This window comes from Convolutriloba macropyga, chromosome 12 (genome assembly GCF_964194025.1).
Source record: "Convolutriloba macropyga chromosome 12, txConMacr16.3, whole genome shotgun sequence".
NCBI lineage: Eukaryota > Metazoa > Xenacoelomorpha > Acoela > Convolutidae > Convolutriloba > Convolutriloba macropyga.
The window spans coordinates 7,172,965-7,187,927 of NC_134479.1; the positions used below are offsets into that span (position 1 = coordinate 7,172,965).

Consider the following 14,963-nt stretch of genomic DNA (forward strand, 5'->3'; position numbering starts at 1 on the left):
AGCTTATTGACTATTTCTGAGTTTTTTTATTGTACATGATAATAAATGAAGGTTATAAACTGAGCAAACGTTCTTGTGACTTGTCCGTGACGTTGCTCTTTTTCCTTGCCCAAGTCCATTTGAATTACTTTTATTTCAGCAACTGCATTGAAACTAATTGAAATTTTAAAACGAAAAAAGAGGCTAAATGAGTTTAAAAGAGGCTGCGGATGAGGCGAAACGTAGCGAATTGAATAATTTTTTTTTAATATTATGTCTGAAAAAGAACTAGAAATCAAAAGTGTTAGAATTTTTACCAAGCCATCAAGGTCTCTGCTATTGAGTGAAAAAAGCGGAGCAATTCATCTAATAACAAAAACTATAACAATTTCTGCAGGAGATACAAAAACTGCAGACAACTGCTAAGATGATATCGACCTAATTATGAGAATGAAAAACAGGTTCTCGATGAAGTGTTTTGAAGAACGATGAATAAATATTGAAAAACAAGTTAATAAGTTTAAACATGATAATTGCCTGTCGGATTTAGAAAGGAAATGAGAAAGAAAAGAATTGTTGCCCATGTTTCAATTTTTTCTGCCTTCGTATAGTGAATAACTAGAACGCCAGTTGACATAATTGATTTGGAACAAAATAAGCTTGCTTCTTTTTGTTCTTTTCGTGTATTCTTTTAAATGTATTTGTGAAAACTGACATTTTCAATTGAGAACAGTCATTTTTGCCTAAAAATAAATGACAAATATTCTGTTATAATGTTCTTTCGTATTTTATCTACATTGCTCATTTTGTTTGCTTATGTCTGACGCAATTCAAGGTTCCTCTTTTTTGATCTATGTTATTGGTTTTAGGGAACTTTTTAAAGATGAAAAGTGGTCTCCAGGTTCTATTTTTTATCGATTTTTGAGAAAAAAAGTTGATATTGGATGATTTGGTTTCAATGCGGCAAATTTATATCATAAAACTTTGGGTACAAAGCAAATAAGTGTTTAAATTTTTTGAATAGTTAGCTTTTTACTTTAAGAATCACGAAAAAATACTCTTTAGTACAAGCATTAAAAGAGAGCGTGGCGCAACTAGCAGGCTCGCTCTTCGAAAATTGATCTAATTAACCTTTACGGCTGAAAATGAAAGTTAATTGCTTGTTTTTTAAAAGTAGTGTTAAGAATGTTGGATTTAGGGATTAAATTTCGAGTTTTTCGTAACCGTTTTGGTATACCGTTGAATTTTGTATACCGTTGGGGCTTTCACTGCTCAATTTAGTAGTTCATTTTGGTGAATTTGTGAACAATTTTTATCTTAATATTTTTTACTTTTGTTACATTAATTACTTAATTTGATGTAACCCTCTCCGCTTAGCGGTGGAAAACATATACCCCCAATTATTGCAAATGCAGCATAATGGGAGGTTGTAGCTCTTGCTGGGGCTATATTGCTGGCACCCATTATTTTTATAGTTTATTGTTGACATCGGAAACATTGAATTGAATGTGAAATACCAAAGGTTTTAATAAAAGTTTTAAAAACAGATGAAATATCATGATCTAGTGCCGAATCAACTTTTTATTTTATCAGCGTGTTGACTTTTTCTAACTTTGTTTTTTTAAACTATATAATAAAAGAAGGGTATAAACTGAGCAAACGTTCTTGTGATTTGTCCGGAACGTTGCTCTTTTTCCTTGCCCAAGTCCATTCGAATTACTTTTATTTCAGCAACTGCATTGAAACTAATTGAAATTTTAAAACGAAAAAAGAGGCTAAATGAGTTTAAAAGGGGCTGCGGATGAGGCGAAACGTAGCGAATTGAATAATTTTTTTTAAATTTAAGGCTGAAAAAGAACTAGAAATCAAAAGTGTTAGAGTTTTTACCAAGCCATCAAGGTCTCTGCTATTGAGTGAAAAAAGCGGAGCAATTCATCTAAAAACAAAAACTGTAACAATTTCTGCAGGAAAAACAAAAACCGCAGACATCTGCAAAGATGATATCGACCTAATTATGTTAATGAAAAACAGGTTTTCGATGAAGTGTTTTGAAGAACGGTAAATAAATATTGAAAAACAAGTTAATAAGTTTAAAAATGATAATTGCCTGTCGGATTTATATTACTGGCACTGACATTTTCAATTGAAAACACTCCTTTTATGCTTAAAATTATATTACAAATATTCTGTTAAAAAGTTCTTCCATATTACATCTACATTGGTCATTTTGTTTGCTTATATCTGACGCAATTAAAGGTACCTCCTTTTGATCTCTTTTTGGTTTAAGGAACTTTTTAAAAGATGAAAAATGGTCTCCAGGTTCTTTTTTTGACAGATTTTTGAAAAAAAAATTGATATTGGACGATTTGGTTTTAATGCTGCAAACCTTACCAGAAAAATTTTGGGTAAATACCAAGTAAGTGATTAATTGTTGTGAATTTAAAAATTTTTAAAAATTTGAATCTTTTTAATTTAAAAATTACAAAACAATTTTTTGACAAAAATTTAAATAGATCGTGGTGCAGCTGTAATGAGCTGACTCGCTCTTCGGAATTTGATTTAATTAATATTTAGGGCTGAAAATGAAAGTTAATTTCTTGTTTTTTTTTTAAATAGTTTTAAGAATGTTGGGTTTAGGGGTTAATTTTGGAGTTTTTTGTAACAGTTTTGGAATCATTGTAAGGGTTTTTGTATACCGTTGGGGCTTTTACAGCTCAATTTAGTTGTGCATTTTGGGAGAAAAATAACAAATTCAGAAAGTAAATCACAATTAAGTATGAAGTTTGAGACAATTTCGATAGCATAGTCTGTGAATATGACTGAAAATTTCAGTCTAATGTTTTAAATGAATTCTTTGGCTTCATGAGTTTTGCGTTGTCTAAATTGATTTTTCATTCACAACATTAAGCAGCCGACCTCAAAGACTAAAAATCAGTTAAAGTGCGCCAAAGTTGCAGTAATTTTTCGATCTAAATTATAGTGCTTTAGAATATCTTTTAATGACATCAATTGAAGCACCTTTGTGAACATACAGTCTCTTGCTATTACTTTAAGGCTAAGGAAGTGATCATCCAACTTTCTTTCGACAGCAATTAGTCTGAAGTAAGCCGATTATCGATGTTTGTTGACGATTTAATTTGATCCCATGGCATCATCACCATCAAAAGCCCGACAACACTTAATGAAAAACTGGTTTAATCATTGACTTATGAAACGACAGTTAAAATATCGTGAACGTTTAATGAATTTATTTTTGTCATGTTAATTTTTCTCGGTTTCCGTAAATGTTATTAAAATAAAATTTTAACCTTGAAAATGCGGAATTTTGGTCTCCAAAAAATTTCTTTTTCCTCGAGGCTTTATTTCTCTAGCCAAGTATACGGTTAAGAAGGAGAGTTTCTTGTCAAGCTTATCGTAGGCGCAATTTACACCAGAACGTTCTAATTTTTTTTTTACAATTTTAGACTTGTAAGTCCTAGCCGAGACTTGCATTTAGACTGACATGTGTAAAAAGTGACATGGTCATTGCTCCGATACAGTACTGACAAAAGACTTGCAGTTAGACGCGTCCAGTACTGATATTGACTTGGCGTTCAGTCCGGGTCCTAGCCTGTTAACAAATTAGCTATCGGTTCATACAAAAAGTAAAAAATCGAGAAAAAATAATTATAGTGATAGTGATATTTTAGGTTGAGGGTCTGTGTGGTGTGTACAACCACAACCCACGTGATGATCTGAGACTGAGGAACAGGATGGTTGATGGTCACGTGTCCACTTTTGCCAAAGACTGGGCAGTGGATGAGTCATCCTGCTTCAACCCATCCAGCAACACTGAGTACCAGAATGTCAAGACACCCTGTGACCACGTTTCTACCACACTGTGAGTCAACATTTGTTGGGGTAAGGGTCCGGGGGGGGGGGGGGGAGGAGGTACACTGCACTGACTGAAGTGGATTTGAACAAAGTGTTTAGTATATCCAAAAGATGAGCCGCACAGCCGGAATGATCATCGATTACTAAAAAAAATACAATTATGGAAAAATTATGATTATCAGAGTAGCAGGAATAGTTGAAATTTTAAAAACTCTATTCATCTTCTAAGATTTTCCTGAAAAAGTTAATCAAAATATATCGTGTTTTTGGGAAACAATAAAAATTTGACGTTATCAACATCAAATAAGATTACTGGTACAGGTGGAAAATTTTTCTGTCAAATTTAACTTTTTAAAGAGATAAAGACTAATAATAATTTCGTTATCTTTTCTTATTTATAACCTCTGATCGTCCTCTGTTCCAGTGAGACCCCTGCCAACTCTCACTGCTGGACACTGATAGATCCCTCTGGACCATTTGGAGAGTGCCACAGTCACGTGGACCCCAACGACTACTGGTTCCAGTGCAGATACGACTTCTGTTCCTTCCCCATGCTCAACCCAACTGTTTCTGTCTCAAATGAAGTCTACAGAAGTGTCAGGTGCTCCGCTCTGGCTGCTTATGCACACAGGTGAGCCACATTTTTTATCAATTGTTTTCGAGAAGTTTCATTTTTTCAAGTTTTGAGAAATTCGTTTCAAGTTTTGTGAACCGACTAAAACAGCATTACATGCGTCTGTTAGTACTGAATTTTTTTAGGTTTAAATTGAGATTCAATTTTATAGCATTAGAAGCATGTAATGAATCCTATTTGACCAACAAGTGAGAGATTCGCGCTAAAAAATTACTTCTTCCAAGAATTTACCGTTGCCATAAGGAAACTTACTTCAGTTATCTTAATTAAGAACCATTATTTAAAATAATAAGAAGAAGTTAGTTAATAAGTAAGTTAAGTGCACTTTTACAATATATTACGATGCAAAAATTGAATCCTGTTATAAAAGTGATGGAAATTTCATAAAATACTTCAATAAAAATTTGATGCCATTAGACACTTTTGAGAAGTTGTAACAATAGAAATTGAATTTTCTCAGTTGCCTCGACCGAACATTAGCTCGTTGAAATACTGTAAACTCAAAGGAATTTTTTTGTTCAGTTAATATTTGCCATTCAATAAAGTCCCCTAAAAGTTATGAATGTTATCATTATCAATGTCTAAAAATATTTATGCCTGTTTTATTTTCCTAAAATAGGAGACCTTAACTTTAAAATTGTTTTAGTATTTCTCTCTTATATTTTTGCAGTAAAAATTTTTTTCTCCAATTTTCAATAATTTGTTCCCATCAAAAACAACGAATTGACTAAAAACAGTCTCAATTTTTATTTTTAGCTTTGTCCACTTTTTTCTTGCAGAGCTTAACCAAATGTAAACCAAGTAGGCAACGTTTCATGCAGACCAGAGCCTTCATCAGTATATAATGAAAAGAAGATCAACAAAATGAGAGTTTCATGTGCTCTGATTTTAAAAAGAAATTTTATTTTTCGAACTTTACATTATATAGTACTGACGGAAACTATTCGTGCAATTGATTAAAAACTTTTTGTTGTTTTGTACGACAAGAAGAATTAGATTTTGAGACTCTAAACATAATGCCGTCTTTGGTTTTTGTGATTTTGATTGACTGGATTTTTTGTTTGCGGTTTTATGATTCCCATGCAACCAATTATCTTAACTATAATTGTATCATGAAAATGTATGTTTTTAAATCAAATTGTTGAGATGAGACTACGGTTTTTGTATCTTGATTAAATTCTTACCCAGGTTTTGGTCCAGACACAAATTGAGATATGATCAGACCCAATCGAGCGCACACCCCTGTGTTCCCAGACCGAAATTACAGGGTCTGGAAAGCGGTTCGAGCACACAATAGTCTGGACCATGGTCTGATTTCGGTCTGATCAGAGCTCAATTTGGTCTGGAAGGTCTGATCACAGTCTTTATAGTCTGGACCATGGTCTGGGTTCGTTCTGATCAGAGGTCAATTCGGTCTGGAAGGTTTGATTTCGAGTGCATTATTTTTTCAATTTTTTTTGTTTTTTTTTATTGACTGATGTTGGCTCTGCCAAGAGGCAACAATAAAGCAGCGTTCCGATCAGAGACTCATCTAAAGTCCGATGACTCTGATCAGAAACAACGAGGCCAGCTGATAGCAAATGCCGGTCCCCTCAAGAGGAAATTTTGATTAACTGAAGACCACGACGTTTCTTGTGGAAAGCTGTCTAAGTTCATCCATTGAGTCAGAAATATGAACTAAGGGGTATGGTAACTAAATTTTTTTCTCAACAGTTAGGTTTCGTTTTCATTAGCAATATTTTCAGAATTGGCTGTTCCTTTGATGATTTTTATACTGCAAACACCAGTTTTTATGAAATGAATATATTATAGCAAATTAAGAGATTTGTTCATAATTAAAACCTTTCTCTGATCAGACTATTTTGAGCGCACTTGAGTCTGATCATAGTCTGATTAAGGTCTGGGCAATGGTCTGAAATTGAGTCTGGACCATGGTCTGAAAATGGTCTGATCATAGTCTGTTTATAGTCTGGACAATGGTCTGAATTTGGGTCTGATCATAAGCGCACTATAGTCTGGACAATGGTCTGCGTTCGGTCTGATCAGAGGACATTTTTGTCTGGAAAGTCTGATCAGAAATCATTTTGGTCTGGAAGGTCTGATCAGAGGTAACTTCGGTCTGGAAAGTCTGATCAGAGGTCATTTCAGTCTGCATAGTCTGATCATAGCTCAATTTGGGTCTGGACCTAAACCTGGGTAATTGTAATGGATATTCATTTTTTCTATTACGGTTTGTTTGGTTTCTTGATAATCTGGATTTTATTGTTGTTTCATGTAGTGATAATATTTGAAATTATTGTATTACGAATAGCTGATTTTTGTTATAACTCTTAACATAAGAAACTCTACTGTACAATACAACCCTAAATTCAAAACTGGAGTTTCTTGTTTGAAGAATTATGACAAAAATCAGCTATTTGTAATACCTTAATTTCAAATATTATCACTACATGAAACAAGGTTTCAAAGCCAGGTAGCAAGAAAACACAAAAACCGTAATACAAAAATTGATTATCCATGACAAATAAGAATTTAATCAAAATACAAAAACCGTAGTCTCATCTCAACAACTTGATTTGAAAACATGCATTTTCTTGATAGATTTATAGTAAAGATAATTGGTTGCATATGAAGGATAAACACGCGAACAATTAATTGCTCACTTTTTAGTCAGTTCCTTCATTTGAAATTGAATAAATAAACGGAAAAGATCAGTGTGATGTTCATGATTTAATTTCAATTTCTGTGTTCTTGTGCAGCATAAGCAAAAATACAACAAGATTCCAAGTTATATGCAGAGATCTCTCTTCTCAGTATAGAACTACCCTGATTAACAATGCCGGCGTTTCTTATCATACAAAATGTTTTCTGAATCAGTTTGATATCGAAGGAATGTCATTTTTAAATGGTGTTATTTTGTACACTGACAAAGGATCTGGTCTGCTAGGGAGGTACGTATCCTAAAAATACGTCAGTTCACTTTGCCGAAAAACAAACAAAGTCATACAAACTTCTGGTCTATCCTATTTTCCATCATGCTTAGCAAGTGACTGCAAAAGTAACAGCTTTCAGACAGCGACAACATAGAAAACCTTTTAATACACCGGCAAGTACGTGCCTGTTTCTAGATCAGTTGCACACTAAATCGTAATTTCATTTCCTTGCAAGGAATCAGAACTAATGTTCAGATACACATTGAACCCATGTGGACAATTCTGTTGGAATAAGTAAAATTAACATTTTTACTTTTACCATGGAGAAGTTTTCTTTGACAAATTTTTTGGTGACTAACGAATCACAATGTTTATTACCTATGTTAGGGAGTGTTTTCGGTATTTATTAACTTTTTCTCAAAATCATTTGTCTCACATTTTTCAACACTTATTTGTAATTTTTGTGAGAATTTGTTATCGTATAGTGGACTTTTTTGAGGCATTTTACCCTTCATGAGGCGCTTTAACTGTTTGTAACTGATTTTTCAAAATTCTTTTTCAGGGAGAGTCCCCTTGTTGCAATAATTTTGTTATTTAGTGTTTTGAAATCTTTTTAAAATCTATTTCGGAAGTTTGCTGGCCATTTCCTTCTGAACCTCTATTAAAATTTTTCTTTTAAAAATCTCTATGTATAACCCATTGATTCTTTTTTCTGCTACGAGGATTATTTGTCCGGTTGTCCGGTCAGTTTCTTTAAAAGAAATTTTTCTGCTATTTTTTATTAGGCTTCCGATATTTCTGACTCTCTGTTTTAGTTATTATTTATCGTTTTTTCTGCAATGCTGTAGCCACCAAGCAAGTATTTATTATAATAAATACCACCCGGGAATTGATGACAAACCTTCAAAAGTTTCGGAAACCATTTAAGAAAATGTGATGAGACTTTGAATTTAGGCACTTTTTCGTTCCTTTTCTCTATCCTCGGTTTTCTCTGTATTGTGATTATTGTTGCGTATATCATTTGTCTTTTTTTTTCAAAAGATTTCAACTGTAGCAGAAGTACCTTGATGGAAGTAGTTTTAGAGTTATAATTCTCTCCTTCATTCTAGCGAAAGATTTTAGGTCATATGCGTGATTAATTTTTTGATCATCCGTGACTTACCCTACTCAACAAAAAGACTTCGAACCTTAAAACTTGGATCTCTATGAGGTCAAGAAACTCATATATGTTATAAAAGTCTCTAATAAAAAAGGCTTAGAAATTGAACAAGCCATATCAATTTATCGTTTATTTTATTTTTTCATAGTTTTATAGCGAAGGGCATTTCCTAATTTTTTTTGACAATTTCATAAATAATTTTGAACCAGTTTTTATCGATAATTTCTGAACCAGTTTTTATCTGTATACGACGACACTCAAGTGTAATTTGGAGCCATTATGCAATTGGCCGGTTATTGTATTAAGTTATTGGGCATTAGCGCATTTCAGAGCATTCAGCTGCGCATTTCTTACAAAGCGTTCGGTTCATTTAATGCAAAAAAACTTTATGCACCGAAAGGTGCTGGTAATCAATTAAACAAATGCGAGTGTAAGATGTGTAACTTCCAGGTGTGGCCAATTCCTGAATGACTCCTCAGCTCTGGATGTGTGGCAATCAGTGACAGGATGTCAACAGGGGGGATGTCCGAATGCACAGATGACTTATACTGAGAGGGCGCCAGTCTGTGGCTACAGTTGCAGACAACTATCCCAGAGTAGTATACTGGGTCTCACTTGTCAGAATAGAAGGCTGCCAGGCTGCGCATGTCCGGAAGGAGAGGTAACAAAGTTTCATCTAGTTTTGAAAGACATCGTAACATACTTTGAGTCAAGATAAAAACAAAAGTTAATAAATTACCGGTTTTCACAAAGCACAATCCCATGATAAGGTTCCAGGCCTAAGCCAGCTCTGATCAGACTGTGTTGAGACTTTTGTCTCTATGGTCAATCTTTCGAACAACCATTGTCCAGACTATCGTGCGACTATAATTATATCCAGACCCTGTTAGTTGAGTCGCACTATACCACCCGTGTGTGACCCAAATGGTTTGAACAGAGCTGGCTTGTTCCTGGGATCTTTACTGATTAGTGCTGGAAGGCCCCGGACCAGTCAATAATCACCCAGCAGGGGCATTTCTAATTTTTTTGACAATTTCATAAATGAAGTTGAAAACACCTCACACATTTCATCGTGCGATATAATCTTTTTTCTAGCCCAAATACCAAATAACAGATTCAGTAAGTTAAACTTTTCTAGGCAATTCTATTATTTTCATGAGAATTGATGAGCTACTTTATATCACTTTGTGTGTTTGTTTGTTTGTTTGTTTATTTATTGGTTGTTTGTTGTTGACAGGTGTGGGATGAGTCGTCTAACACGTGTGAAGTGGAAGGCTCATGTGACTGTTACCACATGGACAATATAACCATGAATGGAAATGTCTATGACGAGGGATGCATGCACTGGTAAGAACACTACCCGTACCTACGGTTCAGTGACAATAATCAGTACTGATTCAGAACAGTTTCAGAGAAATTTTAATTTTAAGATTTAGTACTTAATAAGGATTTCAGAACCAACTGTGAAGTGATTTCTGAATTTCACTGAATCTGAGCAAGTTTCAGAGAAAATATTCTGTATTCTTCTAATTCAGAAGAAAATTCAGAATGAATCACTGAATTAGCTCTGAATCAGACAAATTCAGTGCAAAATGTTACCTGATTTAGACTCTGACTCAGTACTGAATTCGACTTAGAGTTAGGTACGGGTACCCATGTTAATCTGGAATTTTTTTTTACATTATGTGAATGTTCGAGGCGACAAGTAATTTCGACACAATTGTCTATTCATACAACTAGCCACGGTTCTTTCAATAATGATTTAACATTCCTTTCATATCCAATATCTTTTCCTAAGTCGCTTCTTGTCTAGTGTATTGCAGCTGACCATTTATGGACACAATTGTAACTATAAGAGATGACAGTATAAGATTGGGCTACTGCACGTGACCACTATTCCACTATTGACCATAAATGAATTTTCAATCGTTTAATTCCACTTCCCTTTTCACCCTTGTTACCAAACATTCCACTCTTAAATTCCACAACTTCCACCTTTATTAAGCGGAGAACTAAAGGTGTAGGCAATGCCGGGGGGGTATTCAATCAAGATCAAGTTGCTTCCTGCCAGCTCGAAAATGCAAATCATTTTTGGAAAGTTATGTAAGAATTGCGCTTAAAAGCGTTAGAAAGCGGCGAAACTGCTCTGAATGTTGTATTTTTCAGCCAATGTGAGGGGGGTGTGTTCAACTGTGTGATAGATGACCCTCCCTGTGCATCCCAGTGCCCTGGTAACCTTGAGTTCCAGACAGAAGTGTCCCCCTGTCTCCCCACCTGTGACACCCCGGATGACAACAATGCCACATGTCCACATGCAGTAGTGCCAGGGGCATGTGTATGTCCACAGGGTACGGACAGACTTGGTTCCACAAGTTTTTCCTTTCCCCCAGTCCTGTTCAAGACAACAAGTTACAAGTTGTTTTTTACCATAGAGCACTAAGCTGATGGGACCGAAACTGATCAGGTTCTCATTTTTTAGAATCCAAAAAAGTGGATTATTGTACTTTGGATTTTTTTCGACATCCGTTCAGCTTATCAGGAAATCTAATGTTTCCACACCTGCAGTTTACATAACATTTTTTCTATAATAAACCTTTCATGACATTTTTTCAATGTTTCACACCTAAAATATTTCATTACATTTTTCTATTCAATTATCTGCACAAGACTGGCCAATATCAACCTCAAAACTAGTTTTGTTGATTTTGTTCTTCTCAGTTAGTTTCCGTGAATAAAAATGATCTTAGCTACCCAAGAAAGGATAAACCTAACGCTTTTATTACAATGCAAAGAATTGGGGCGCTGCCTTTTGGGGGGCTGCTTTTTTTACGACTCGAGGAGGCGTTATGGTTTTCTGATTTTTTTGAAAAGTGAGCAAGTGAGAAGAAAACGGAAGTTCAGGGAGTGAAAGAAAATTGAATACGTTGTTTCAATGAACAATATCAAAGAGCGGAGAAAAAGAGTGTTTTTTGTTCAGGCCTTCTTTTGACACCGAGCGACAAATAAGGGCGCGGAAAAATTTTCGCTTAGCGAGCAAAAATTTTGTTTACGTGCGACTTTTTGAAGATGTATTTTTGTTTGTTTTTTTTTTTAATTTATGAAGCCTGAAAAGCTATTTTGGACTAAAGTTATATTTTTCAGATTTTTTGCTTGAGTTTGAAAGATTTTTGGGAGTTAAAGGAAATTTTAAGCAATCATGAAGTTTTCAAATAGTTACATAGTTTTTAGGCTATTTTAGTTATTTTTGGACCATTCGTGGTTTATTGCTTTGACTTGTAACTGAATAAAAGCCTAGTGGCCGAAAAGAGTTTCAATTACAAAATTAATTGCGGGTTTTTTGTTACCAAAAAACTTTTTCATTGAGATTTGACAAAAAAAATTGGTTACAATTTTACCTAGTCTTTAACGGTTTTTCCCTTTGTTTTTGAAAATTAAAGACATTTGTGTGCTTATTTTGATTTGGCTAAAATTGTGCGAGAAATTTTGTGTCTGGATTTCATGAAGTAATTTCTTCCGTTTGCGTTTGTAGTTGTACAAGTAGAAAACGTAACTGGAATTCCATTTTTTTGTCAGGTTAATTTGGTTTTAAGATCGAAATTTTAGTTTAAATTTTTCAATTAAGGTGTTTGTTTTATCATCTTCCATGCTTTTGATAGATATTTAAAAAGTGAGTTCTTTTCAAAGTCGTCTTCTAGTCGTTTCCGGAATTCATCCGGTTATGTATTTTTTTTGATGAGTGAGCGAGCGAAAAAACCGGAAGTTCAGGGAGTGAATAAAATTTTATAAAAATGTTTCGGTAAACATTTTCATAAAGTTGAGAAATGAGAGAGTGATTTTTTCCTACTTTAAGATTTTCTCCGCTTTGAAAGGAGCAAGTTTGTGGCAGCAGGTACAGTTTATTTGAAAGTCTAATTTTTTTGGCGAAGACGTGGCTACGCCGTTAAAGGAAGTTCAGCGAAAAAGTGAGTGGTTTCGTGACTTGAATGTTTTCTCTCCATAAATTTAAAGTATGATACGGAAATTGTTTTTGAACAATAATTCGATTGCTTAAAAGCGGATTTTTGTTCACAAAATGCAATTTGACATTTGATCTCACTGTTTTGTTTTTGTTTTTCATCAGATTCACATTGGCTTCCCAATCCATCCGTGGTCCGATCTAGGTCAGTTTTTTAAGTCAATGAAAAGGTTTTGAATCACAGGTCAGGACTATTCCTGCTATTTTATTGATTTCGCTTGCACTTAGTGAGAGTGTCATTCCTTAAAGATTAGTAAGGTGTCTTTTCACAAAAAGACTTGCAAAGTTTTTTGGGTTTTTGATACAGTTATTTTTAGTTAAAAATTTTAACTTGTGAACCAGAGTTCAAACAAATACTAAGTTTAAAAGAAAAATACTATATTTGTACAAAAATTAAAGTTTTTGCGCGAACATAGTTTTTTATGCTTGGGTGGCTCACAATTTATTGGCATTCTTAGTGGATGTTGAGCTATGGTAACTTTGTCCGAGGGAAAACAACTTTGCTGTCGTAGTTGTAACTAAATTGTTTAACTGATTTATTTGATAGATATAATTTCAACTTTTTTGAGAAAATACACTCTCCTTTGTGATTTTGGTCTGTCGCCATTCAAATCAAAAAGTTTTAAAGCTATAGAAGAAACTTCTCAATAGTCTAATTTGCGCAAAGCGCCGACTGAAGCAAAACAAGACTTTCCATATATATATATATATATATATATATTATATAGATATAGATTATATATTATATATATATATATATATATATATATATATATATTATATATATATATATATATATATATATATAGATTATATTATATATATATATATATATATGTATGTATATATCATATTTCCTTTCTCTTTAAATAGTTATCGTGAGAATTTTGCTCCAAAAACGATAACACTGAAAACTGAAAAAAATTCTTGGCATAAATTGACAAATAGAGAGATGAATCAACTAAACGAGGTAGGAAAAAACTATTGAGAGGCTTTAAGAACGCAGATGTTTCTGACTTGATACAGTTCAAATTTAAATGACCGCCTCGCGGATTTTAGAGCCACAATGGAAGTTATATAATATTTTTTGTAAAAACAGAATGGGCTAAAATAGGGTACTATATATATTTGATTATTTATTACCTGTTCAAATTTTTGAAATTTATTCACATTCCATAAGAAGGCAAAGGTAAATTAAAGTATTATTGATGAAAAGTATGCCGCGACCCGGGATCGAACCAGGGACCTTTAGATCTTCAGTCTAACGCTCTCCCAACTGAGCTATCACGGCTTGTGAGGTCAGTTAACAAAGACTTCAAAGAAAGAAACCAACACTAGAGTATCCGAAAAACAGTTTGCAAGTTTGCAGGAAATGGAAACATAGTTCTGAGCACTAAAAACGGCAAAAAAGTGATTGACAGAAATTGACAAATGCAGAGATGAATCGATGAAACTGGAAAAATTTTAGGAAAAAGTTATTGAGACGGTTGAAAAACGCTTGAATTTCTGACTTGATACAATTCAACTTTGACTGGGCTGGCCGCATCGCGGATTATGGAGCTGAACGATGGAAGTAAAATAACGTTGTTTTTGTGAAAACAAAATGGGCGAAGATGTGGGTTTATATGTTAGATTTTCATTACCTGTTCTCAGCAAACAAACTTTAAAAAACATTTCTCATTCCTTAAGAAGGCAAATTTAAATTTAAGTTTGATTGATGAAAGTATGACGCGACCCGGGATGGAACCCGGGACCTTTAGATCTTCAGTCTAACGCTCTCCCAACTGAGCTATCACGGCTTGTGAGGTCAGTTAACAAAGGCTTCAAAGAAAAGAACCAACACTAGAGAATCCGAAAATCAGTTGCAGGAAATGGAAACATAGTTCTGAGCACTAAAAACGGCAAAATAATGATTGACAGAAATTGACAAATGCAGAGATGAATCGATGAAACTGGAAAAATTTTAGGAAAAAGTTATTGAGACGGTTGAAAAACGCTTGAATTTCTGACTTGATACAATTCAACTTTGACTGGGCTGGCCGCATCGCGGATTATGGAGCTGAACGATGGAATTAAAATAACGTTGTTTTTGTGAAAACAAAATGGGCGAAGATGTGGGTTTATATGTTAGATTTTTTATTACCTGTTCTCAACAAACAAACTTTAAAAAACTTTTCTCATTCCTTAAGAAGGCTAAGTTAAATTTAAGTTTTATAGATGAAAATATGCCGCGACCCGGGACCGAACCAGGGACCTTTAGATCTTCAGTCTGACGCTCTCCCAACTGAGCTATCACGGCTTGTGTTTTGTTCAATATATTAAACACAATATATATATATATATATATATATATATATATATATATATATA

The 14,963-nt window shown here is 34.0% G+C and overlaps 1 protein-coding gene and 3 non-coding genes across 4 annotated transcripts in view; 1 reads left to right on the forward strand and 3 right to left on the reverse strand.

Moving 5' to 3' along the window:
• Positions 1–14,963, forward strand: part of LOC142350959 (uncharacterized) — a 215,280-nt gene that overhangs the window by 113,541 nt on the left and 86,776 nt on the right. The window contains exons 14-18 of the mRNA XM_075402986.1: positions 3,669–3,859; positions 4,277–4,483; positions 9,029–9,239; positions 9,816–9,925; positions 10,745–10,926. Coding sequence (XP_075259101.1) covers positions 3,669–3,859; positions 4,277–4,483; positions 9,029–9,239; positions 9,816–9,925; positions 10,745–10,926 — 901 coding nt within the window. The remainder of the gene's footprint in view (positions 1–3,668; positions 3,860–4,276; positions 4,484–9,028; positions 9,240–9,815; positions 9,926–10,744; positions 10,927–14,963) is intronic.
• Positions 13,812–13,884, reverse strand: Trnaf-gaa (transfer RNA phenylalanine (anticodon GAA)). The gene has a single exon. It is a non-coding gene; the product is annotated as a tRNA-Phe (tRNA).
• Positions 14,320–14,392, reverse strand: Trnaf-gaa (transfer RNA phenylalanine (anticodon GAA)). The gene has a single exon. It is a non-coding gene; the product is annotated as a tRNA-Phe (tRNA).
• Positions 14,820–14,892, reverse strand: Trnaf-gaa (transfer RNA phenylalanine (anticodon GAA)). The gene has a single exon. It is a non-coding gene; the product is annotated as a tRNA-Phe (tRNA).